Genomic DNA, 25740 nt, shown 5'->3' with positions numbered 1-25740 from the left:
AATAATATGAAACCATTCTGCCTAATGAGTACTTTTTACTTTACTTTAAAGTGCATTTTCTTCACTTTAGGTAATGAAACTTTTACACTGTATTTTGTGATGCTATTTATTACACCATCGGTGTTTCACATTTTCACTATTTTGGAATATGAAGTTATTGACATCTAAAATGCAACTGGATCACTTCCTTGCAGGAACCACTTGACGGAGGAAGTAGTTTCCTACACGGACGCATTTCACTGGAAGCACACCAGGTGTCATCGTTCGATGCTAGCTGCTAGCTTGTTTATTTTTTAACGTGAGCTCTGTCAAATAGTTAAACGAGTAATTTAACTTCTGCCACCGACGCTCACCCTAGCGGTTGTTTGTTGTTCAGCGCACGAGTCCAGCTGCTCGTGAGTTGTTGTTGCAGCAGCAGCATCGTTTGCTGCTCTGTGCTCCTCGTGAGCTAAGTGCTAACAACAGTGACAGCAACCGACTTCAATACACGAGTCTGACCCGCTGCTGTCACTTCAAGCGGCTGCAGATCAACAGGGATCACTGACAGGTAACGTTACATTTAGACTTGATGTTCAACCACTGACTGAGTCCGCGTGAAGATCACACCGCTTTGTTCATTTACCTTTTTGTAGATTCAGCATAAAGTGTGCCGTGACAATACAACGTGTGAGCCGTGGTTGTTGTGTTAATGCCGGTCTAATTTTGGACATAACGGAGAAATTAATGCCGATTAGCTCATGATCTAAGTTATAAGTTATAGACATGTATACATGCACAGTGCAACACACAGTACACTGTTTGTAATAGTCCTGTATTAACATGCCTTATGAATACATGCTGTGTTGAAACTACACTCAGAGAAAAGTATGCAAACAATTTCATGCTTTTAGGGAGCATGCCCTTATGCCGTTATGTATTTAGTGTTTGTGATTGTCCACGTGAATGTAGAGAAACACAACAGTTTGCACCTTCTTCCGTGTGCATTAGTAATTAAGCTTCAGTGCCAAGTCACCATCAATGACTTATTCAATACCAACAGGTGTCATAAGTGGTTGGCTTTGGTAAAACACTGAACCTCAGTGCTGCCTCACCAAAAGTGTCACAAGGCCACTTAGGCACATACCAGCCTCTATATGAATACACGTTGACACATATTGATCTGAGTTGTGGTCGATTTTCAATTTATATGAATATGACTCTGTTAACCTATCGACTTGTCCCTCTCTTTTCGCTTTCCCCAGCGAACATCATGGAGCTTCAGGCGGTGTTGATGGCGGCTGGTGGGGGTTCTCGCATGCCGGATCTTACATACAACACCCCCAAACCAATGCTGCCTGTCGGCAACAAGCCCCTCATGTGGTACCCGCTGAACCTGCTGGAGAGGGTGGGCTTTGAAGGTGAGCGCTCAAAGTTCTACTAATAAAAACCACTATATCTGATATCCCTATTACTGCTACACCTGCCTCTTACTAATAAATACATTACCATTACTAATAAATACTATGAGAAGGTTCATGTTCTCAACAGATCTAAGGATGCTGTCTTAAAAATGTCACTACGCTAAAACAAATACTCGATTAGAAATGATGTGGCCCAATTAGTCTTCTTCTCAGGACCGTGTGTGTGCTCAATTGATTGAGATCCATCTCACTGTCCTTTTTACTTTTGTTGCACCATTTAGGGCGGGACGTCTTTATTGACCTGTCCTCCATCAACCTAACCAGAGGTCTAATCAGCCATAGTAATTGAAAACACCTGTGTCAGGGTGCAGGGACTTTAAATCAATTTTTAAAAAAAGAAAGAAAACGATAGACAAACAATAAATAGTTGTTTTGCTCTCAGTCTTAGTTTTTGTCACCATCATGGAATGTGAGCAGCATTTGTATTGTATCCTTCACAAGATAAAAGATACATTTTAGGTCTGATAATGGAACTTTTCCTCGTCAGAGCCCCACATTAATTGGATTGGATGCTTGTGGCCTCATGTGAGCTGTTAGCCCTCCATCCAGACTGTGTGACAGAGTCGGAAAATGTTACAGGGGAGCATTGGCCTTCTTGGTTGGTTTCCACATGAAATGTAAAGAAGCAGAAATAAAGCCAGTAATTTAACTGTACGTTTATGTGGCCCACTTGGAAAACCTGGAACAAAAAAATGTGTAAACTTCATTTCAGCATTAATGTGGAGAAAGAAGAACTTGAGGAGAAATGATGACCTCCTAGTCACACAAGGACTATTATAACTTTTTTCATTTAAACCATAGAAACAGAATAAGAGTAGAACCGATATTGAACTGTTTTCCCTGGTCATTTGACAAGTACAAACAAATATGGTGATTGTTGTTAGTTGTTATGGTGATAACACAATTCAGTGTAAAATGTGTTTGCAATTGCAACAGTTCATTCAAATGGCCGCTGCTCTTACCACCATGCCACGTTAATTTAATTTGAATTGGATTGATTGTTCTACTCCTATTTCTTTGGGTTTTAAACTCAAGTATTGTATAGGTAAAGTTACTAGTTTAAAAGCCCTTTTTTAAATAAACATTTTTAGAGAGCAAATGTTTCTGAGATACTGAAAGAAAACCAGATATTGTTCCACTTAATCATTTCCCAGTGATATAACACAGACCGATTGATTGAGAAGGTTATACAAACTTTAATATTTAATTTAATTTGTCAAGATTTTCATATCAACTGTGATTGAAATATACATTTAAATTGCATTTGGCATTCATTGTAGCTATTAAAGCCAGAGAAGCCAAGGAACTACAAACTGTAGTGCTACAGCATATAACTCATCTTTTGTTCTGGATGTTCTCATGAGAGAGAGAAACAACATTTGGACTGTAAATTATGAGATTACAAAATTAGTTAGAATATGCTGAAATGAAAATCAAACGGCTAATAAAGAATGTGGTACACCTTCTTTGAAGCTGTGACGTTTTAATTGCAATACCAAATTGTAGTTCTTTATTAATGGTGGCTTTTCTGTTTGGTACCTACAACAAATGCGAGTCCTCTCTAGCCCCCAGCAACTTTGCTCCTTCACTGCATTAAACAAGTTTACAACTGTGCTGCTTTTTCCAGTCATAATTTCACCAGCTTGTCATCACATCGTCAACCAGTGTCAGGTGTGCATTTCCTGTCTCGATTTACAGTCTCGATTTTTTGCCTCTTGTGCTGCAGCATGCAGTGGGTCCAGAAACTGTGGGCTTATAAAGGGATTTGTTGCAGTATGCTGCTCTTGCCAGTAAACAGGGCTGTTTGTTATAAAAGCCTGTAGGTCCTCACTACCCTAAATAAAACTAGCTTTCTATACATAATCATCCTGTGTGGCCAGCAGTTTACTGTGTGCAGCCAGCTAGCCAAAGCCCTGCAATTTGTGTTTTACTAGGCTGACACAGCTAGAGGGAACAAATGCCCGGTCGAAAACATTTTATGCAGACAAAGCAAATTAAACCAGACGGACTGAGCAATGTTCCAAATTTAAAAAGTGGTCTGTTAATGTTATCACCATCTTTATAAATAAAAGGGCGCAGTGGTCTTAGCCTGAGTTAAGGTTTAGGATGTATTATAGGCAAATAGACATCTTACGTGGTGTTGTTCTTTGCAGAAAACATTATCAGATCTGTATGAGCAAGGATTAACGTGCAGGTTCACCTATTACTGAAGGTCCAGGTGGCCTCTCTCATTCATTAAAGGAGCATTGTTTTTACAATTCTTTTTTTCCCTTTGAAAATAGAGGTTGAGGGAAGTTTTTAAGAAATATCATAAAGATTTGTCTTTGTTTTAGGAGCAAACTATATTGTACATGAGACTTTAGTGGGCAACGTGATGGGTTTTATTGCTTTCTGATGATGACATTTCAGTGAGGAAAAAGATTATTTTAGATAAGCTTATGAGCAAAAAAAGAAGAACTTAACTTAAAAGAAAAATCATGGAGCACTGCAGAGTTGTCTTGACATTGTTGCAGCTATCGACTGAGGTCTCAGATGTATTTTCTGTGAACTGTGTTTCCAGAGGTGATAGTGATCACCACCAAAGAGGTCCATAAGATGATGAGCACAGACCCTAAAATGAAGGACGTGAAGATGAAGCTGGATGTGGTTTGCATCCAGGAAGACGGAGACATGGGCACTGCAGACGCGCTCAGACACATCCAGCAGAAGATCAAGGTGTGTGTGTGTGTGCGTGTGCGTGTGTATATAGACCATGAACTGCTTCGGCGTGTAGCATTTCTGTGTAGTTCAAAAGCATACATGTACGCACCTCCATCACTTTGAGTTTCTCCCACTCATCTTGAAGAATTCACCCATTCAATTCCCTCTGACCTTCATGTTGTGTGTTTTGAATCACAGCAGTAACAGACAATAGACTTTAGTGAATTGCTGAAAAATAATGCCAGTCTCTCCAAAGTTTTTCAGCGTTGTTAATTAATTATGGTTTACTCATTACGACCTGAATTTGAGCAAGATAGCATAGGTTAAGTTGTTGTTAATGAACAAGTAAGCACTGCTTTATTATGTGGTGGAAGGGGAGAGCCAACACTTAGTTATACACTCAACAATACCATTGTTTTGTGAGCCAGTTCTCTTCTGTAATGTCTACCCTCTAAAAACAATTGGGAGAGAAGTTGGGGGGGGAGGGAATGACAAAGATTGAGGGGGAGGTTTAGGGGGGCGTTGTGTATACTGCTGGGTGACCACTGATCCGTGCCTTTCCCTCCCCCGAATGGTCAAGGCTGCTGAAGTGCCTCATTTCAGCTTTTTTTAAATACACATAAACATGCACAGCCACACGCATTTACACATGCCGACGTGGCATCCATGACCCCCCCAACCCCAATTTCCAGACCCCCTTCTCTATCCTGCCTGCTGATCCCTCCATCCCTCCCTTCATCCAATTCTCTCTAAGCAGATGAGGTCATGGTTAAGACCCAAACTCCCTGTGCTGCCAGTTTAGCCAGCGCACCATTTATTCTCATCCTGTAGTCATGCACATCTGTGCAACATTTGTGTTTGGGTATGGTCGGGTAAATTTCGTCCCTCTTTGACTGACCCCCAGAGACCATGAAGGCATGTTTGTTTAATGTTGGGCTATCAGTGATTGCTTCGGATCAGCTAAGTAACATCGAGTGTCTAGAAGGCTGCACTTTATATTATAATTACGACTTCCTGTTTGGTTTCTCTACAATTTCTAGAGGTGGAGGGAAATATTGATGTACCCAAGAATGACAATCATCTTTCATCCTCTACGATTCTGAAACCGTTTACAAATACCTCCAAACATAGTGAATTTAACCTGCCCAATCTTCAATAAAGTCAATTTTTGGATGCTTTTTCTATTTGATAATCTCCTTGGGAATAAGCTTGACATGGCTCATTCAAAATGCAAACTTTTATGGGTATTTTCAGACTCTTGCATTATTTAGCCTTATTTACCTTCCTGTTCTACTGCACTGTAGAACAGGAAGGTAAATATGGCTAAATAATGTAGATCAGGTCCATACAATGGCAAAGAAAGCAGAGAATAGCATGTGGGGAAACATGGTCATTTATATTGAAAAAGTTAAGTTGAAAACATTTCCTGGCAGTTCTCATCAGTAACATCCCAAGATTTATTTTTATTTTTTATAAAACCTAGTAAAATTATCATGAATTCCCAATCTCTGAAATGGGTTTCCTGATACCTTCTCTATTTCAAGCGTAGCACACTAAGCTTACACTTGAAGATATAAAGTATGTTGCTGCCACGGCAGCTCATTACATTTGTTCACAACAAAATCAGTCGGCTTTGCCTCTGGAAACGGATAGATCAAACACTTAAAATGCGAAATTTGTTGTGACAAGTGAGTTTAATGTTTTTTCTTCTCCTTTTGGCATTTGAATGCATCTGTACAGATACTTTTTATTCTCTTTGCTTGACACACACACACACACACACACACACACACACACACACACACACACACACACACACACACTCTTTAACAGGACCAGCTCCAGCATGCTCCCGTTGAGAATAGTCAAGTCCCTAATCCTTTGAGCAGTCGGCTCGATTAGAGGCATTGAGTTACACACACTCACACACTGGAGGGTGATGAGTGAGGAACTGTAACCATGGCTTGCCAAATCCCAGCACAGAGATCACTCAAACTGTCAAACTGATGCATGAGTACAGTATAGACACACACACTCACTCATCTCTTTACACAAACACCCTCCCATGAGGGGATTTGGTGTAACCTATCAAACGAAATACTTACTGGAATCAGTGTGCACGGCGGGTGAGCAGAGTAGGTCATTCCTCTTGATTATTGAAAAGAGAGATTACAAGCAGCATATTTTATTTTGTTCCCTCTTCAAACTGCTGAGTTACACAAAAGTTGAGGGATGTGCCTGATTATTACTTAGGTCTTTCACAATAAGCCCAACCAGTGAAAGGAGTACTTTGCATGCACTTTTTGCTTTGTCTGCTTAAAGCCTCTTTGACGTTTTGTATTATCATTCAGGCTTAATCACCTGGCAGAAGTGAGTGTATGCAGGCTAGAGGAACGACATTTACATTGGTGTTCCAGATTCAAAGGTTCACCTTCGGTCTACATATGTTAGTCAGCGTGTAAGATGCAAGACAAAAGGTGAGGAGAGAGATCCGAGTGAGAGATGGAGCTGAGGCTTTTCATTTGGGATGGACATGGCAAACATACTTTGCTCTCCTCCTCCAAACACCAACCACCCTTTTCTTCTTTCCTGTGATACACAATAGTTTACATATTCTAGTCCACAGAATGTTTTGTTAAGCCACGGTTTGGGCACAGTTCATGTTAAAAGCGGCCCGCTCTAGTCTACACAAATGTTGGATGGTGGTGGAAATGCTCTGCTTTAATATTTTGATAAGGGCGGGAAGAATTTGACGATTGTATGACTTTTATGGCAGCCATCTTGGAACATAGTGTTCTGTTCTCATGACGCAGCCACGAGTAGATCCAGGGAAGATGCTTTCACTCTTGCACGCGATACCATCTGAGAGTTTGACAAAATGTTCAGACTCCCTTAAAATACATGGCCAGTTCATTTATTTATTCCTGCTCTCTGTACATGTAATTTGACTTTATAAATAGGCAGCAGTTTGCCCGTTTATACATGGGGATAGGTGACAGTCGACTGAACTCGCCCACACCAGCCGACCAAAAGCAGGCGAATTCTGCAAAAAGTTGCGGACCTGGGTGTTGATTTACAGTTGTTTAATTGTTTTGTTAAGCCTAAAAATATTTCCTAATAAATCTTAAATTTGAACTTTATTTTTCAATTTATTATCAGTAAGTTCGTCCACACTTAAAAGTCCTTGGGGTAGATATTATTTGATGATGGTAAAACAAAATGGACAAAATCCCCATACATACAGAGTTTTTCATGTTTTGTTAAAGTGGGTGGAGATTGTGTAAGCCTTCGTTTTGGACCACTGGGCCGTGTGCGTGCGTGCATGCCTGTGTGCGTGTGTGCGCGCGCTTATCAGTGTGTGTGTGTGGTCCTGACCTGTCCAGAGATCCTGGCTGTTGAAAGGCCAAATTGTCTCTGTCTCCCCAGCTGATTCCACTCTGCTGTCGCGTGTGTGTGTGTGTGTGTGTGTGTGTGTGTGTGTGTGTGTGTGTGTGTGTGTGTGTGTGTGTGTGTGCACACATACTTATGTGCTCTGGTTCAGTACATGTGTGCAGGCTTGCATGTGTGTTAGAGGGAGAGGAGAGTTGAAAGGTCTCCTGAGTTTCAGTGTCAGTAGATCTCCTGCAGACACCTCCAGCTTTGCCGTGGCAGCTTCCTGTCGCCAGGTTATGCTGGGAGTTACCTCTCGGTCAACTCCACGACCCCTGACCCCACTGATACCGCCACACACACACACACACACACACCGAGAACTCAGCTCTTGGAACATTCAACCTTAGTGTTCACTACTTACAAAATCAAGTGAATTCTTTAATCTTTTGGAGTTTCTATAACGCTTCACCATTTCCAAGTGTTTCAAATGAGATGGTAAATGCAATGTTAAAGCAGGCTGAAGTGTCAAAGTGCTTTTAAGAAGTTAAAGTAGTTAAGAAAAAAAGATGTGTACCTCTGTAGTTTTATTGGTTTCTTCATGTTGGCTGTATTTTCTTAAATATTTTAAGATTAATATTTTTACATGCATTTTATATTAAACTTGTACACTAATGTGTTTCAGTGAATGCAGTACATTAAGTGTTGACAGCATTTTGTTTGCATTGCCTCCGATCATCCCTTTTCTTCACTCTTCCATCCATCTTTGCCTTATTATACGTCCAATGCTCCCCGCATTCTTAATTTTGTCAGGGGTCGTTGATTTCTTTTTTGCTCATGAGAATTTTCCTTATTTAACCCCCCCCCCCCCCCATCTCTCTCACTTGTTTCACTTCTTCCCTCTGTCACAGCCATAGTAAAGATGTCTCTGTCATTACGGCGGCTGGTGCTAATGGTGGGATTAGCTATTTTGCTGACAGCCTTCATCACAGGACAGACAGATGGATACCACACACAGACACACAAATGTGGGTGCACCCACATGTAAACACACACACACACACGTAACGTCCACGGAGGCCAGTTGATAGGATTGATGTCTGTTTTGTGCTCCCTGTCGTCGGTGGTAGAGTAAGTGATATGCCTATGGAATTACCAAGCTGTGTATTGATATACAGTTTAAGACCTAGATTGGTTTACACATTATTATTCAGCTGGGATGCTGAACATAGTTTGAGTTTTAGGATATGATGGAAATAATTTCTGGAGGTTGAAAATCTTAAATTTATATTTTTTCTCTGTCCTTCAGCAAATGATGGAGGGTTTCATTTAAGTAAGAGTGTCTTTTGTCATTTGAGTTTTGGAAATCCAGCATCAGGATTCTTGTTTTCTTTGCATCATGAAGTTAGAGCAGTGCTGTTTTGGGATCAGTTCATAGGATGGTGCTTAAAGTCATCCTGGCTTGTTGTTCTTGGTGAAAGAGGGAGGTAGGAAGTTATTTGTGGAATATTGTGTCAGTCTTTTTTACATTGTCACTGTGGGCTCGGTTATTTGTTGCGGCACAAAAGCCAACTATTGTTTGGTCCTATCATGTAATCCTGTTTTCTGTTGTTGGGAACTTCATTCATCATTTAATGTCACACGTTTTCATTTTAAGTTATTTGTTTGTATTCATTGCTGTGATGTCACTGTACATATCACAATAGGCAACTTGCAACTTTTTTTTTTAATCATGCAGCACCCTTTCAAACAAAAGAATTGAATCCAATGATGAGAAACAGACGCATTCTTAAAACAATGATAACGGTTTGGCTCGTATACAAGCAGTGCTGACAAGGAGTAGTTCGCTGTTGATGAAAAAACAGTTATTTCTTCATTTTCCTGTCTCTGTGTATGTCTGTCTCAAAATCCTGCTCGGTGAGCCAATTTCTGTTGGGAATATTGAAAATAACACAGTTCAGGCTCTCATGTCCTGAGGTGTTTATGTGGAGCATTGTCGCCACATATTTTTTATGTGTAGTCTACGTGCGTGCTGGGACGACTTTCGTGAGTGAGGAAACCTCACTTTGTAAACATAACTCCCCCTTCAAACTACATCTTATACATTCCTGTGTTTTTTTATGGGGAGATCTGGAAATTCACAACAGGTGGGAAGATGTTGTTCCAAAATAGAGGACGAGCCAGAAACTTCTATTTGAAAACCTGAGACATCCAGTATTTTATGGTCATTTTGTAAGTAAATAGACTGGTCTGGATGTCGGTCTCACTTCACTCCCTTTGTCTTCCCAACCTCCCTCTCCAGACGGACGTCCTGGTGGTGAGCTGTGACCTGATAACAGACGTGGCTCTTCACGAGGTGGTTGATCTGTTCAGAGCCCACAATGCAACATTGGCCATGCTGATGAGCAAAGCCCATGAATTCACAGAGACAGTCCCAGGCCAGAAGGGCAAGAAAAAGACAGGTAACAAGACAGGGGATGACACTGTTACTGTAGACATTACCTGCATGCCATTATTCTGATGTAATGTATGATTGGTCTGGATATATTCATTTTGAATTTCAGTGAAGCTCTTAATGCTTGTCATTAGGGGTGGGAATTACCAGAGGTCCCACGATTCGATTTTATCACGATACTTGGGTCCCGATTCGATACTATCACGATTCTGCGATATATTGAGTATTGCTTTTTTCCCCGCAAATTGTCCCCAAAGGAAAACTTTGTCAACATATTGTATCTAAGAAGATAATGTTTTCAGTCTGTTCATCTCACTTCAATCATTTTTATTGCAGCAAAATGTGATTGTCAAGCAGACAAACTGACCAACACTTTCATAAATGTTGCACCTGACAAACTGAACTGCTTGTGTTACAGTCTGCATAGTTGCGTCATTTAAGCTGGATGCGCCAGAGCGGGGGCGGGGCTTATCTCTGTGGTTTATTTCCATGCAAAGAGTTTCCATTTCTGTCATCCACTATGAAAATAACTACTATTTCTGCGTTATACTTGTTGTGGAAATCCCAAAGCGGTCGGAGCATCAAACGCTGCCGTGTCTGGGTTCATAATATTACTTCTCCAGGAACTGCGTCGGGATGACGGTGTTACGGATTAACAGGCGGCCGTGTTAACTGGCGACTTTCGGCCGGAAGTCACCAGTTAACACGGCCGCCTGTTAATCCGTAACACCCGCTTCCAGCGCTACGAGAGTACCAGCAGCCAGTTTGATTTATGCTTGAGTTAAGTCTTTGACCAGCGCCGTGCCGCGGACTTTGTCCTGTGCGCCGTGCAGCAGCTGTGCAGCAGCGCCGCTACGAGTGACAGGAAGTCCAGACGTTTGATTTACACGCGGACGGCGCATTTCTCCTTTCTTTCTCCGATGCCTCCCATAATTGATTACATAAAAAAAAAAGATCGATACTTGGCTTCCGTGTATCAATACAATATCGCCACGCAAACTATCGCGATACTATGCTGAATCGATTTTTTCCCCCACCCCTACTTGTCATTGATATGCAATTGCCTACTCACTAGATATTTAAGAAAGGAAACTTATGAGGCTTCCTCATAAATTGTTCTAGGAAATTGGAAATGTGTCACTTACCCTTAGCTGCCATTGTTTTGTGTTAACATGAAATATTGTGTATTTTTTACCAGGTGAACAGAGAGACTTTGTGGGAGTGGATCAGTCGGGGAAGAGGCTGCTGTTCATGGCCAATGAGGCGGATCTGGAGGATGGACTATCAATTAGGAAGTCTATCATGAGGAAGTAAGTAATTAAAAAAATTGCCTATATATATCCATCCATGCCGATAGGTTTGGTTTTATTTGTACAGGTTTTGAGATATTCATCTCTAAGATACCCCACTACAATAGAGCACAGCAATGATAAATCTCAGTATTCACACAAAATGCTCATAATAACAGCCTTTGCTGTGAACGTTTTTGAAAGGAACAGTTTTTCCAGTAGAAAGAAGAAGTAAAAACTGTTCTCAACAAGCCTGTGGACGCCTCTATTCCAAGTTTGTGTTATATTCATTGCAAACTATCGCTGGTAAGACAAGAGTTTGGGTTATTAGGCAAGCTGACCCTTAAACGATCAGTGTTTGGGATAAATATGTTCCGTATTTAGGTTTAGAGAGAGCAGATGTCCTGGTTTCTAATCAGTCAGTGTGTTTTAAGCTGTAGGCTCTGTGGCGGGTGTGTGGGATTTTTGTTACAGGAAGAGTACTTTAGGCAGGTTTTCGTTTCTGAGTCCTAAAATGCATGTATGTGTGAGAGCGGGTGTTTTGGGAGCTCGTAAATACTTCATGGAGCCAAAGCCACTGTAAATTCTGGCCAATAAGAGGGGGGCCAGAGCAGCTGCTTGCATGCTTCCCTTCTCAAAAAAATCTTCAGCCCCACATAGACACACACACACACCGATATATATTTCACGCACACAAAAATGCTTACATGGAACACGTAGCGCGAACTCGAGGTGGACATTGATGGAGAGAAAACACACTTGCGTTGTCATCTGTGTTATGGAAACACGAGCACATAGCTAAACATTTATGGCTTACATTGATAGACTGAGAACTTTTAAATAACCTTTGATCAAAATGCACATGTCACACAACCATACAAGACAAATCTCTCCACATGCAGTGTTTATCGCAGAAGGTAATACAAAGCAGAATAAATTCCAGATTTGTGGATTTTTATAACACCACTGCATAGTTTTACAAGAGCTGACTGTTTTGCACATCAGTACCATCCAATCAAAGGCCATTTCGTGGCACAGCATACACACACTACAGGTGACTTCCTTTATAGTTTGTATTTTATGCACACTCATACATGGAATATGTGTGCTCACCAGTTTGATCCCAACTTGGTCCTTTTGTACACAACATTAAATCAGTGCTGTGCTTCTGGCCACACGACCATTCATTCGCTCTTTCATCCTTGTTCAAAATGAAGTTTTAAATACATTTTATTTACCTTAGCACTTTTACATGTTTGTGCTGACAGCGTTCACAGTGCTCACCAATCCAATGTTCCAACGTGACAGCATCACAACATCACATTTGTTTCTCCTCAATTAAAGTCATAATAATTTTTCCCTCTTCACTTCATTCTTTCAGCCATCCCTCCCTTATTCTGTGCATCATTCCATGCCACCATTTATCCATTATTTTATCCTTGTTTGTATTCAATCTTGTGCATTTTTGTTTCTCTCCTCTAACCATGTTTCCACATGGTTGAGGAGCTCAAAACCTTCTGCACATGTGAGATAGTTTGACCTGAAAATCGCTTAAGCGGTGTGAAAGGACTCCAGCAGAGCTTCTCCTCGTACATTACAGCTCCACCTGTCAGGGTCTCTTGGACGCAGGCCTGGAGGAACGGTTGACTGCGCGTTAATTGGCGATTCCAAATCAAAATTGTTTGAATCATGAGAGATTCAAGCAAAACCACAAACATTAACTTTCATGTTTGGGTAGTGCCATTAAATTACAGTCCGTACTTTACCAATACTTATTCATCTCCGTCTTTACTATCAAGGTAACGTCGTTGCTTGTGATACTTTTCATTATGAAGTTCAAATAATTTTAAAAACAACAAAGCGAGGGAAGCTAGAAAAGGTTGCATCACATTTTTGAGAAGCATATTTTAAGTACATTGACCTTTTAAGATATTGGACCTGGAGTTTGTGTGCATCTGTTTGCAATGATGGCACTAGACAGGCGGGCTAAAACCCACCCAATCAGCAGAAATACCACATGTTGTACCTTCCAAAACTGTAATAACTTCCATAGCAGTTCAACAAAAGGACATGCTTACAATAATGCAATAACACATTTTAGGAAGAAACTGTTTTACAGCATACATTATGATTAGGCAGCCCTTCATGTTAATGTACCTGGTACTAAATGTAACAAGCACCATCCACATATGCTTCTAATGTCTACATAGACTGGAAGCCATGAAGGCAAAGTTAGTCATTATTATTATCATGTATGTCTACACACTCTATATGAGTTCTGTTGTGCATCGACTTTATTTGTTTTATGGACATTTGTTTACTTGTTGGCTCGTTATAGTTTTTTTTTTCTCAGAACCTCTGAATCATTTGGCAGGTTTCAAACCAAAAATCCAAACGCTGGCATATGTGTTAGTCTGGTTTTCATTTTCCTTTTTGCCTTCAACATTTATGAAATCTCAAAACATGAACATCAGGGCTCAAAATATAGTGTTTTCCATTTATTCAACAAGAAAGACCAACGCATGCTGTTAACCGCTTCTCAAATGGGATGCAATAGCTTTGTTTCTCATTGTTCAACGATTGTTCATCGTTCAATAAAAATGCAATTTCAAGGTCTGACTTTGTGGCATTTTCTCACTAAATAGGACCTCATACACCAAATGTCATCAAGAGTAACTGCACCACACCTGCAGGTCCATGTGCGCTTTGGGCTCAGAACACCGTTTCAAATATGTTTGCCAGCTCAATTAAGGAAGCATCTTTTAGACAAGTGTGGTATTCAGGGAATCGCACACATTTTGTTTTGGAGGAAACCGTTCCGTGCCTTGAATAAGTCGTAAGCTCTTCAGCCCCTCTGGCTCTGTAGTGGAAACCTGACTAATGAGAGAATTAACAGTAATTCTGCTGCGTCTGAGTCATCGTCCGCTGTGGGTTTTTAGTTTAACTAAATAAGACATTATGCTGCATGTGTTTTGAGCGCGCGAGAGATGTGACTCCTCTCTCCCATTGAGGACTTTAGTGGTACTTTAGTAGTCCGTCATTAATCCAAGTGTTGAGTCATCCTTGCCTGCAGAGACACTAAATTCCTGCTCCACTTGACACCGAGGTCTACAGCACTCGCAGCAACCAGAAATCACATGATGTTCCTGGAAAAGCAAGATGTTTACCCTTCTTTGGGAAATACAAGATGTTTGCTGGATTCTGTAAAGCGTGTAAACTAATAAAGTGGTATGTGGCCAGTGCTCAGTGTTTTGATCAGAAGGACTAGCAACCCCTAAAAAAGGAATATATGTTTTAGTTTCCAAATAGTCAGCGTGAATGCTTTCCTGCTTTAAAAACAATCCCATTGATTTCATACAGGCAACTGAGTTTGGGATGGAAGATGAGGAGAGTCTTGATTTAGGAGTTTAAAGAAAACTATATTTTAGTTTATAACATGGGTAATGTCGTCCTTAAATATTAATGTATTAGAACAAGTGACACATTTTAAGTTGTGTTCCATTTGTTGGTTTAGCCTAATACAAGAAGAAGAAAAAAAGATTTGTTTCGTGTTTGTTTTTTTCCCTGGTGACTAATACTTTTTTCAGTAAAATAAGAATGGAATATTATCCAAAGATTAGATTGAATGATCATATTGTCCCTACACTTATGTCAGTGCAAGTAGGGCCAGTGTTGGTATTTTCCTAACCTTGATGAAACTTGCGTGTTTAAGGCAAGCCTCGGACGTGAAGGCCATAGTGTTGTAGAGAAAATGTGTTTTTTTTTTGGCACATCTGTTGTATTTAAGTATTGACCGGGTAATTTGAGTGACTGAGGTCACGTCTACTCATCCTCTGAGTTAGAAACTATTTCCTACATAGGGTGGAGCACCTATACTTTGACACTCCCTCATCGTCCTCATGCATGTGACCCAGCAATTTTCACTCTGCTAAAATGGAGTGTTTTGACATCCTAAAAACAGGCTGTGGCATAGTGTCAAATCAAACTTTTTTTGCTATTTGTTGGCTTCTTTTTCTACATCAAAAATTCACAAAAGTGGTTCTGCTGATGTCAAAATGACTTCATACAGTGGCTGTATGAATGATTAATGGCAGTGGTCAGACTGGGTACAGTGGGCAGAACTAACACTTGATTACGAGACTTCACTGCGGCTAAACATGTTTTTGTGATGAAAGAAAAGCCTGAAGTGCTGCACGTCCCTGATACCTGTTGTTCACCGTGCCGCCCTCCACTTTTAAGGGCACCTGTTCCTACTCTTGCTCTCCCTGGTTCTTGCGCTTGACTAGTACCCGCGGGTGCCAAAATGTGATATCACATGCTGGGTGTTCCTATAAATTCCCCTTTAAGCCCACGATACACACACGCAGGCACGCACCTGGGAAATGTTGTATGAATAAATACATTTGACAAACACCCACTGCGCGTGTCTGTGCAGGCACATGTGCTTTTATGCTTTTTAATAAAATAGCCAAACACAGATGGACACACACAGTTGGATTTATGGCTTTCAGCATTTGGTTGTGAAATATGTGTGACGAGGCAATCCTCCTGAATCACTCTAGTTTAGTGCAAGCCTGGTTAAGAGAGGGAGAGTTAAAAGGAGAAAGAGATGAAAGAGAGAGGAAGGAAATGAGCGGAGTAGAGGTAGAGGGGTTGCATCATTCACTTTTCATTTATGCTATTTTCAATATCCTATCCTGGATCATCACCGACATTTTATTTTACATTTATTTACTGTATAATTAGACATTTCTATGCACATGTAAAGATGAGTTTTAAAGTCTCTGAACACCCACACAGGTGTTTTCTGTCAATGGTCCCATTACTGGCACTACTATTGATGATGGTCTGGTAGTGCTGGTGGCTCTGGCTAAATCAAGAGAAAGATACCCATACCAGCAATAAGAGGAACATTAGTAGAACAACTATGTACATACAGATGGTTGACTAATTAAAGGAAAACCATAAATAAAAGTACAGATGCACAAGAAATAAAACACACTTCAGATGCTCCCCACTATCATCGTCAAAACCCTAAATAAGAAAATATTGTTGTTTTTAGAATTTTCGGTTTTGGCGACCACCTAGATTGCCTAAAAAAAACAACATTGAATCTCATATTTAGTTTTGATTGATTTCAGCATTGAAACGTAGATCTGAACAAATAAACTATCGTCTGCTTTCGATTTTGTCAACGTTAGGTTATTGTTGTGTGGTAATGAGGCACAGACTTTTCAAATCAATCTGCTTTTACAACTTTAATAATCTAAATCAGTGCAGCATGCTTTGAAAACTGCTTAGCAGTAATGGAAGGTATATATGTGAGTAGTAAATGGACTACAACATGTAAAAGTACTGCTATGATCCTTTTTAGGAACAATGCACCCTGCAGTTTTTACTATGTAGTGATTGAAAGGGCAGAGGAAGAGGAGGATAAGTAGTCAAAGGGGATGAAGGGGTGAGCATGGATTTGTTTATTGAAACCTGGGGGAATGACATGGTTTTCTTTGGCTCTCGCTTCGTAAATGTCACATGGTCAAACTGTGTGTCCGTGTGTAAATAAATAAATGTGTGAATGAGTGAATGCATGATTGTGCATGTGGCCCCCCGGTCAACATAAACCTGTCTCACGGCAGCAGCTCTGTGTGGCGACATCTACGGTAGCTGACGGAGGACAATAGACAGATGTCACTATTCTCTGACTTTTATGCAAGCCATGGATGTGTCTGGTTTCCATCAAATGTTCCTGTCCTATGTGCAAAGCGGGGGTAAATTCAAAGGGCTTTCAGTAAATGAGAAGCAAACCTAAAAACAGCAGGTAACTGAAAGAATCAAAGCAAATTGTTTTGCAAAAGTAGCAGCCATGGTTATAATGGCTGTTATGGAATTGGTGCGTGCAGTACGGGAGCGCTCCACAAATGGATATTCTGATGGAAACTCTGTGTATTCTATCAGCCTTCGTTGAGATGTCAGAAAAAATGGGCCATATTCACAAACTGTGCTTAAACCGTCCGTATGAACATTTTACGTATGCAAAGATTATAAAAGGCTCAGCCGGCTGTGTTAATGTGAACACACACCTGTTAACGAAATGCATCTCATATTAACACCGCATTCATTCAACAATAATTATTATACTAATGCGTTGATGGCATTTATTAAATAACTATAAACTTTCATCCTCAATTGTGTCCTGGCCTAGCTTACAATGGAATTTATGACCACGTCCATATTGAAATGTAACAGTTGTGGTTTTAATTATTTGTATTGACTACTCCACCCACCAACTGCCGTAACCTGATGAATTTATAAAAAGTCAAATTTGATGTAATTGTCCTCTCTTGACTCTTTTACCTGCAGACATCCCAGGATGCACATCAAAACGGGCCTTGTGGACGCTCACCTCTACTGTCTGAAGAAAGCCGTGGTGGACTTTCTCGCTGACAACAAGTGAGTTCTTCACTTTTTTTATTACTTTGAATATAGGAATGAACATAACTAGATAATTTAGTCTCAAACCATAGTTTGAAAAATACTTTGAAAATTACTGGTATGTATATCTGCAGTGTGAGCAGTATTGGTATTATACACATGCTTCACTTGGTAGGAACCCACACAGTCAAATAGACATTCGCATTTGCTGCTTAAATCTGTAGTGAGTGTTAAACATGGTTACATGGTGTGTCAGGCTTTGAAAGGACTGTTAGCAGGGTATTCTAGCGAGGTGTTAATTTGTTTTACTATGTGCCACTGAGGCAGGCTGTTAGGCCTTTAGCCTCTGAGGTAAAGCAGTGTCACAGGGAGCCTCTGTGGCTCTACTGGCAATATGAGCACGGCTAAATTGGTAGGAGAAATCAAAAGAGCTATATGATATGAGCTCGTATTGAATTGTTTTGCACTTAAAATTAGGTGTTAGTAAGGACATAATGGTGTTAAATAGGGGTTCCCAGTAAGTTTGGAATCAGTCTGTTCAAGCATACCAATGCAGCAACTTTGAAAAAAGACTCTTTATTACACTTCACTCTGCCCATTAGGCCAACTGATAAGATTTAACAGATTTTGCAAAGCATATTTAACCGCCACATTCTGTATTGATACATTTTTGTATCGCAAAATGTTGCGCCACCGCCGTTCGATGGTGAATTGTTAAAAACAAATCTGACCAGGTCTGCCCTCTAGACGATGTGTTGTCAGAGGCTGTCTTACCTCTCCTCTTCTTGTACATTAATAATATAGCATTATTGGCAAACTGTGCACACTTGAAGAGGAGATCTACGGTAGCACATTAAAAGACTGCTGAAAAAAATGATCAAGCGTGTTTGATAATGACGGGACTTGATCCAGATGCATCCCAGACAGGTTGCATGCTAAGGAACAGCATGACGCCAAGCTTCTCAAAGCAGGGTGGTGACCTTGCCAACATGTGTGTGCTGAACATTTTTGAGAAATGGTCCCATTGAAAAGTGGACGCTTTGCTGAAGGTTGGATTGTAGAAATCTGCCATTGCCCTGTTTTTATATTTGAACAATTTCAAATGGAGTGTCTAGTTTTAGATGATGCATAAATACATCCAAAGCCAACAAACACAATTCACTCCCATCTCTTCACCCCTGCTGAATATTTTTGGTTAAGGCGAGAGATTACATAGTAATTTGCCTCAGAGATGTAGACATAAATCTTACGTCATTACATCACTAATGGACCCTCTGCCGGCGCCATATATCATCTCTCTTGTTCGATGACTCATTTCTTTCTTTAGCTCTTTTCTTGGACTTTCTTTTAACAGCTCCTCTCGCTCTCTCTCTTCCTTTCTCCTCCATGCTGTCTCTTGCTCAAGGAGAGAAATGGACAGAGTAACTGTTGTTTTTCTCCTGTCATTCAGATGGAAATTCTAATCTCCCTTTTAAAAGAAAGTAAGAGCGGGCGAGTGAAGGGGGCGGGGGGTTGGTAGAGAGGAACACTGAGCATAGCACAGTGCATAGAGGAGGAAAAATAAATTAAGATGGGGAAGTTACCTCCTGGTTTACACAGAGGGAGACTTGAAGTCATCATTTGAAACTGAGGTGCTAATTGTCATGACATGCTTTTTATCTGGTGTACGTCGAGTAACGATAACGATATCATTTAATTAGCGTTTATTGAATTTACTAGCAATCTACTTAATTACAGTAATGATATAGGCATCATTTGACTTCCTGTTTGCAATTACCTAAAGTTATTTAGGATTACACACTCACTCTAGATTCATCTGACACAAGTCAGATGGCAGCAAAGCAAGAGAATGTGAATATGTAAAAATCATGGAGTCGGAATTTGCACGGTCATGGCAAATGCGTTAATCTTCTCGGCTGTCTTTTCTATGCTTTAGAGCAGGGGTGGGCAATTAATTTTCCCAAGGGGCCACATGAGAAATTCTGAACTTAATTCAATTAACTCAATATTAATGTTATTACTTTATTAAAAAACTGTAAATTATATGGTTTTGAGCTGCTACTGGTAAGAATGCGTGTTACAATAAGGTTATGAAAATAAGTAAAACAAAATAATTTAATTTTAAGATTTGTTTCAACCTTACCTTAAATATGTATGTTAAAGACCAGCAATTTATTAACTCTAAACAAAAGCAATAAGTGCTTTTGATGTTTTCCAGTTCAGTTGTTCTTACTCGGTGAGAAAAGTCCAGTCTGTGTTGCTTGAACAAGAGCATAAAGTCTGGTTGAATGAGGTGGAGATGAAGGACAGCTGACAGGTATCAGAGAGAGATCTGATCTGTTGAACTTCATCACTAGAATGTTTGTTCTCATGTAGGTAGATCCAAAGAGAACCAACATCTTCTGAGCATCTTTCCTCATGTGAGGAAAGTTCTCCTCTTTGAGAGAAGAATAAAAATCCAGAAGTGATACTGACTTAAAGTGCTCTGCTATAGTGTATCAGACCGCAGGTCAGATCCGCGGCGGCTTTGCGTGATTCATTTTCAATCTGGAGGCGGAGACTGCAGCGCGAGGCTCCTTGGGAGGCGGGGGTCTCGCCGCAGCACCCGCTGCTCGCTGAGGACATAAACTGCCTAACAATACGCTTTCACTTCAGTCTCCAAGTCGGCAACACTGCCCGTAGTGAGGCTGCGTAAGCGCGCACGCACATATAAATAAATTGCCTTCAAAGTAAAAGCAGTGCCGTTTGTATTGCACTCATGGCGTGCACCTTATTCATTTATTTTTCATTTTTGATTGACCTCACGCGGGCCAGACTGGGAGAGCCCATGGGCCGTAAGATGCCTAGGTCTGCTTTAGAGGCATAGCACCAGAAGGAAACACTTTGTGTTTCTCTCACAGTTACTAGAAGTGAAGCTTTCCACCCTAGTTAACGATGGGGATTATTGAACTGAGATCATGGATTTATGTTATGGCGTATGTGTGATACTGATTACTTTCTAGGATGCTTAACATGTTGAAATCTCTTTTAATCTGTATCTGTTTTAATCTTGTATTGTAGGTCCATCTCTTCAATCCGGGGTGAGCTGGTGCCGTATTTGGTGCGGAAGCAGTTTTCAAAAACAACCAACAGTCCCAAAATCAAAGACGACACTGAGGATCAGAACCAGAAAACTATTGACGGCTCCACCAACCATGGTCAGGGTTTGCACGTGCACATCACAAAAATCTGAGGGAAAGCACCATTTAACAGCCACGGCAGTGTTACTTACTTAGAATAGCTCTGGGTCTCATTCATGAGCCATGGATAATATCTATGTTTGGCTTTTGCTCTGAATGAACACAGACACAGAAATCATAGAAAGTAAAAAATACTCTGCTGCTTCACTTCACTTTTTATTGTCCAGAGCTCCTCATCTCATCGCGAGACGAGCCTCTCCTCCAGCTGGCCCAGGAGCGCTCCTGTTGGAACGACCACCGCGGTGACATGAGCGAAGCTTACCATGGAGGAAAGCTCCGCTGCTATGTTCACATTATCGACCAGGGCCTTTGCTATCGCGTCAACACGTTAGCTGCTTACATAGAAGCAAACCGGCTGGTGAGTCAGACAACGTTGTTCAGCACGCATTTTTTTAAGTGTGCATGTTATGTTCAAACTGCATGTGCGTTTGAGTAAGTTAAAGTAAATTCAGTTTTATTTGCCTAGATACTTACAATTCTGCTTTTATTTTGCCACTTCTAATGCAGAATTGTGTGCTTGTTTGAATGCTGTGTACTTGGTGCTGTGACCGAATTCCTCCAGAGATGGATCATTAAAGTTAGCTAATCATCTTTTTATTATTTAAATCTCATGTATTCCTCTCTTCCGTCTCCTCCCAACTAGGCCCCAAAGCTATTTGAGGAGCCAGCCGTCCATCCATCTGCTGTCATTTCTGAGAGATGTCAGGTAAGTGTAATGTGGTAGAAGTACCATTAAACAGTTAAAAACTCAGATTCATATTGTATTCATATTTCTGTTGTCTTACATTTCCCTCTCAATTCACAGTTTTACTAATTGTCCTGTACCACAGCTCGCCAGCTATTATCTCCTTTTATTTCGTACTGCACTTGGCCATCATTGGAAAGGGCTGTGAATGTATCGATGTCTGAGTAATGTTCCCATTTGTGCTTGTTGAACAGATGGGATCCGACAGCATCATCGGCGCACTGTGCCAGGTAGCAGATAAGACTTCCATAAAGAGGTCCACCATCGGAAACTCCACCACAGTAAAAGAGAAGGTCAAAGTCACCAACTCTATCATCATGCACGGGGTTACCATCGAGGAGGGGTGAGAACACACACATCTGTACACACACACACACACACACATGCACACACTCGTTGATAACTTGTACTTTGAAGTGCTTTTGCAAACACATTCATTTAGCCTGTATTTTTTTTTTACCTTCGAGGCATGTTTATGAGTTTAAGTTTTAATTGTCACGTCAGCTTTTGGGAGGTGTTCAGTTGGTACATGAATACAGTGTGACAAAGATGGCAAAGCAATGGAATTTAGTAAACAAAGATTTCAAAACAAGATGAGTGATCTGATAATGCCAGGAAAAAACGTGTCCTTGCACAATCCCAGAAATTACTGCACTGTCTCCTTTCATCTGTTAACACTATTTGGCTTTCACATATCTTGCACTGCGTGCCTTCCTGTTGGATTTTCTAGGTGCTCCTATGTGCAAGCGTGGGTGTGTGTTAGGCAGATGCTTGTGGATATGTGTGTCCATTGATGGGACGTGTAACAGGTTTTGTTTTCTGTGCTCCCCGGGGTCAAACGGGGAGCGTTGAGTTAACAATGCATCTATTGGTGTGCAACCAGCCAGAGACCAGTCCCAAACAAACACAAAGCTGTTGGACTGAAACACACAGCATTCATATATTTCATTTAGCCGCTAATTTACTTGCCTATACCAAAGTTCCCACTGGTTATGGAATTTGTGGGGAGGGGGGGGTTGAAAAGGTGTAATCCAGACTGCCAAAGTCTGAGCTGTTTTAAGATTGCCTTAGGAAGTAAGGAGACTTGAAATGATTATTCATTGGTCAGTTTCCATCAACACCGGCGAATCAAATGCCAGAAATTGTCTATGTCTAGTTTGATAATCTGTTATGACATGTATTAGGTTAGTCCTTTCACAGTCAGTTTAGTTTCCCCATGTTTCCTATATTCTTTAGCTTTAAGGTTGACAATATGTTTTTAACAGCAACAGAAATCAGTTAGAATCAGTTCTTAACATTGAATGTTTGGTTGTACAGCAAGAGTTTGTTAAGACTGGTTCACCACCGGGTTAATGAGATTTAAGGGGACATCAAGCATAGTCACAAATCCAATTTGTTTTTGAGGAATATTTTTATAATTTGAATTATTTTCAATTTATTCATTGCCTATTTGTGATGGTCACTCGACATAAGTTCCTCCGGAAAGCATAAATTGGTTGTGCTGAAAATTCAGAAACAGTCTGAATAGTGATGAATCGCGATCAGTCACTTTATTACACATCACAAGTTTCAATGGTAGCAAGTAATTAAAGCGGTCAAAATTGACTGCTTTGTTGCAACCGAAGATCGCAGTAGCCGCTGTAGAATTAGCATGTAGATTGATCCGCTCAGTTTCTCAGCCAGAAAATAGTGGAAAGAGACTCATCTTGGCCTCAAGTCTGGATTTTAATGCACTCATTCACAAGCCCCTTTTTTTATATCTCAATTTCTTACTCCTCCCTCTCTTTTCTCTCAATCAAGGCCTCATCTCTCTCTCCCTCTCTCTCTCTCCCTCTCCCTCTTCCTCTCCCTCTCCCTTTCCCTCTCTCTCTCCTTAAGCCTTTCAGGGACCCCAGCCAGCCAGCATGGGGACCCTCATCATGCCCATGTAGGTGCACGCACAAAGGCATGAAAGAACGAGAGAGAAGGGAAGAAAGAAGCGAAGGGAAAGCAAGCTAGCGCGCAAGAAAGAAACTGCGATTCTTTCTTTTCTTTCTTTTTTTTTTTTTTTAAGAACATAAGAAGGAAGGGGAAAGAAGGAAAGAAAGAGCCAGTGTGAGGGGATTAGCAGACCCCGGCCATGTCGCAGAAACCCCTCGCATTTCTGCTTTCTTTGTTTGGAGCTGACCAGAACTTGTTGACAAAGCGCTGCATGTTTGGGAAGGGGGATAGTAAGGGTCAACTTTACAGGGGGGTTGGTACGGGAGGTGGGGGGTTGACGTGTGTTTGTATGTATGTGTGTGTGTGTGTGTGTGTGTGTGTGAGTGAGAAGGAGGATGAGGGGGGGGGGGTCATGGCAAGGAGGAGCCCCGGTGTTAGTAATTAGTGGTGTTTCAGCTCTGAAGCTTCTTTGGTGGTCTCTCTCACTCCCTCTCTCTCTAATGTTACAAAACTTTGAATCTTGTAATCTCCCATCACCAGCTACCACCACCACCACCACCTCCTAGGTAGTCACACACACACACACATACACACACACACACACACACACACACACACACACACACACACACACATCCACACATCCACACATCCATACACTCCTTTCTCCCTCTCCTTCCAGGCCTAACCACCTGAATAGAATAGGCCAACACAAACCTGTCTGTGTGTGAGGTGCAGAGGGCCAAGTGTGTGTGCGTCACTGCCTGGGCAAGACCAACATGTGTTCTCCAGCGGGCTCCCCAAGCTACTGAGGCACACATTCTCTAACCCACGCACTTACACGTACACGCCCTCCACGGTTAGCTGACACAGGACACACAAGACTGTCTGTGTCTGCCCTCCAAGTATTTTATGGTGATGGTTTGGCTGAATGTGAGCATGGTGGGTTGGCACTGCCAGCTCAGGTGGGACTGTAGCACAGAGCCAACAATGTCTTGAGACACACACACACACACACACACACACACACACACACAGACTTGTGCACACGGCATGGGCTGCATTTGTTCTTTAATATATTTGCTAATTTCATGCGTTTGAGTCTTCGGAGCAGGTGTGAGGATCCCTGACTGCGAAACGTGCTGAATGTTCCTCCTGTCACGTTGACCTCCAGAATGTCTCTCGCTCCACAAATGTGGGAGTGGAGGAACTTAACAGCCAACAGTGGAACGCTGTGGCTGTACTGGGCAGCTCCCAGTATGAATGTTGTTAACTGTGTGCGCGTGCCTGTGTATTGCTTGTGTACATAAGGCACATGGAAGAAAACATAATGTGAACCACAAACGTGTTTGGATCTCCTGCAGGCCCCGAGAGCAAACAGCCCAGTCGGAAAATCTTGTTAGAACATCGAACCTGTCCTAGAAAAATATCATTAACCTTTAACGACTCAAGAGTACCAGAAATGAGCCACTAGCTCATCACCACAGGCCCTTATGCAGTAATTCAAGGTTTAGAAATATTGTTGAGTGGCTGTGAATGTTTCATTATTGATTAATCTGTTCATTTTGCATTTGTTTTTACTTTGTGCCATAAAGTTTAAACGAACGTTACACTAACGAACATTACACTTTTAAAAAGGATGAGATTATTGCGGGTCTTTTGTTTTTGAGGTCATTGTTTTTTAGCATTTTTTTTTTAGGGCTACCTAATTACATAAAGCAACATCTTCTTCACATAACTGGTTATGGCCACAAATGTTGAAGGGAGTTAGGAGCAGCTCCACCAATGAGCGATGTTGCCTTCTTCCGATTCTTCTGATATTTCGCACCACAAATGAAGGCATCAACCAATCGCGTTCTGTGGAACGGACATATTCAAAACATAAACTATAATGTTCAACAACACTGAGGCTTTGTAGTCTGAACCAAGACAGCAAACTGTATTAATCCTTTCATCCTACAGGGGAGAAAAAGTTAAACATAAACATAATAAGCAAGTCACAGAAATATGTTTTTTCTTTCCTTTTTTAGTATCTTGTGACGCAATGAGGAGTTCCGACCGCCTGGTTGGGAAACACTGCTCTAGAAATATCAAAAGAATGTGACTAATGTCATGTCTGTTTTCCAGGTGT

The 25740-nt window shown here is 41.1% G+C and overlaps 1 protein-coding gene across 1 annotated transcript in view; it reads left to right on the top strand.

Moving 5' to 3' along the window:
• Positions 1 to 425: 425 nt before the first annotated feature.
• Positions 426 to 25740, top strand: part of eif2b3 (eukaryotic translation initiation factor 2B, subunit 3 gamma) — a 30345-nt gene continuing 5030 nt past the window's right edge. Inside the window, exons 1-11 of the mRNA XM_079216848.1 lie at positions 426 to 547; positions 1242 to 1397; positions 4021 to 4175; positions 9832 to 9991; positions 11183 to 11294; positions 17634 to 17723; positions 20766 to 20902; positions 21112 to 21302; positions 21588 to 21650; positions 21884 to 22032; positions 25737 to 25740. The exon at positions 25737 to 25740 is cut by the window's right edge and continues 100 nt beyond it. Coding sequence (XP_079072974.1) covers positions 1250 to 1397; positions 4021 to 4175; positions 9832 to 9991; positions 11183 to 11294; positions 17634 to 17723; positions 20766 to 20902; positions 21112 to 21302; positions 21588 to 21650; positions 21884 to 22032; positions 25737 to 25740 — 1209 coding nt within the window. The 5' untranslated portion in view covers positions 426 to 547; positions 1242 to 1249. The remainder of the gene's footprint in view (positions 548 to 1241; positions 1398 to 4020; positions 4176 to 9831; positions 9992 to 11182; positions 11295 to 17633; positions 17724 to 20765; positions 20903 to 21111; positions 21303 to 21587; positions 21651 to 21883; positions 22033 to 25736) is intronic.

Source organism: Taurulus bubalis, assembly GCF_910589615.1.
Source record: "Taurulus bubalis genome assembly, chromosome: 1".
Classification (NCBI taxonomy): domain Eukaryota; kingdom Metazoa; phylum Chordata; class Actinopteri; order Perciformes; family Cottidae; genus Taurulus; species Taurulus bubalis.
Note: the sequence above shows the minus strand (reverse complement) of the source record. Positions and strands in the feature narration are given on the sequence as shown.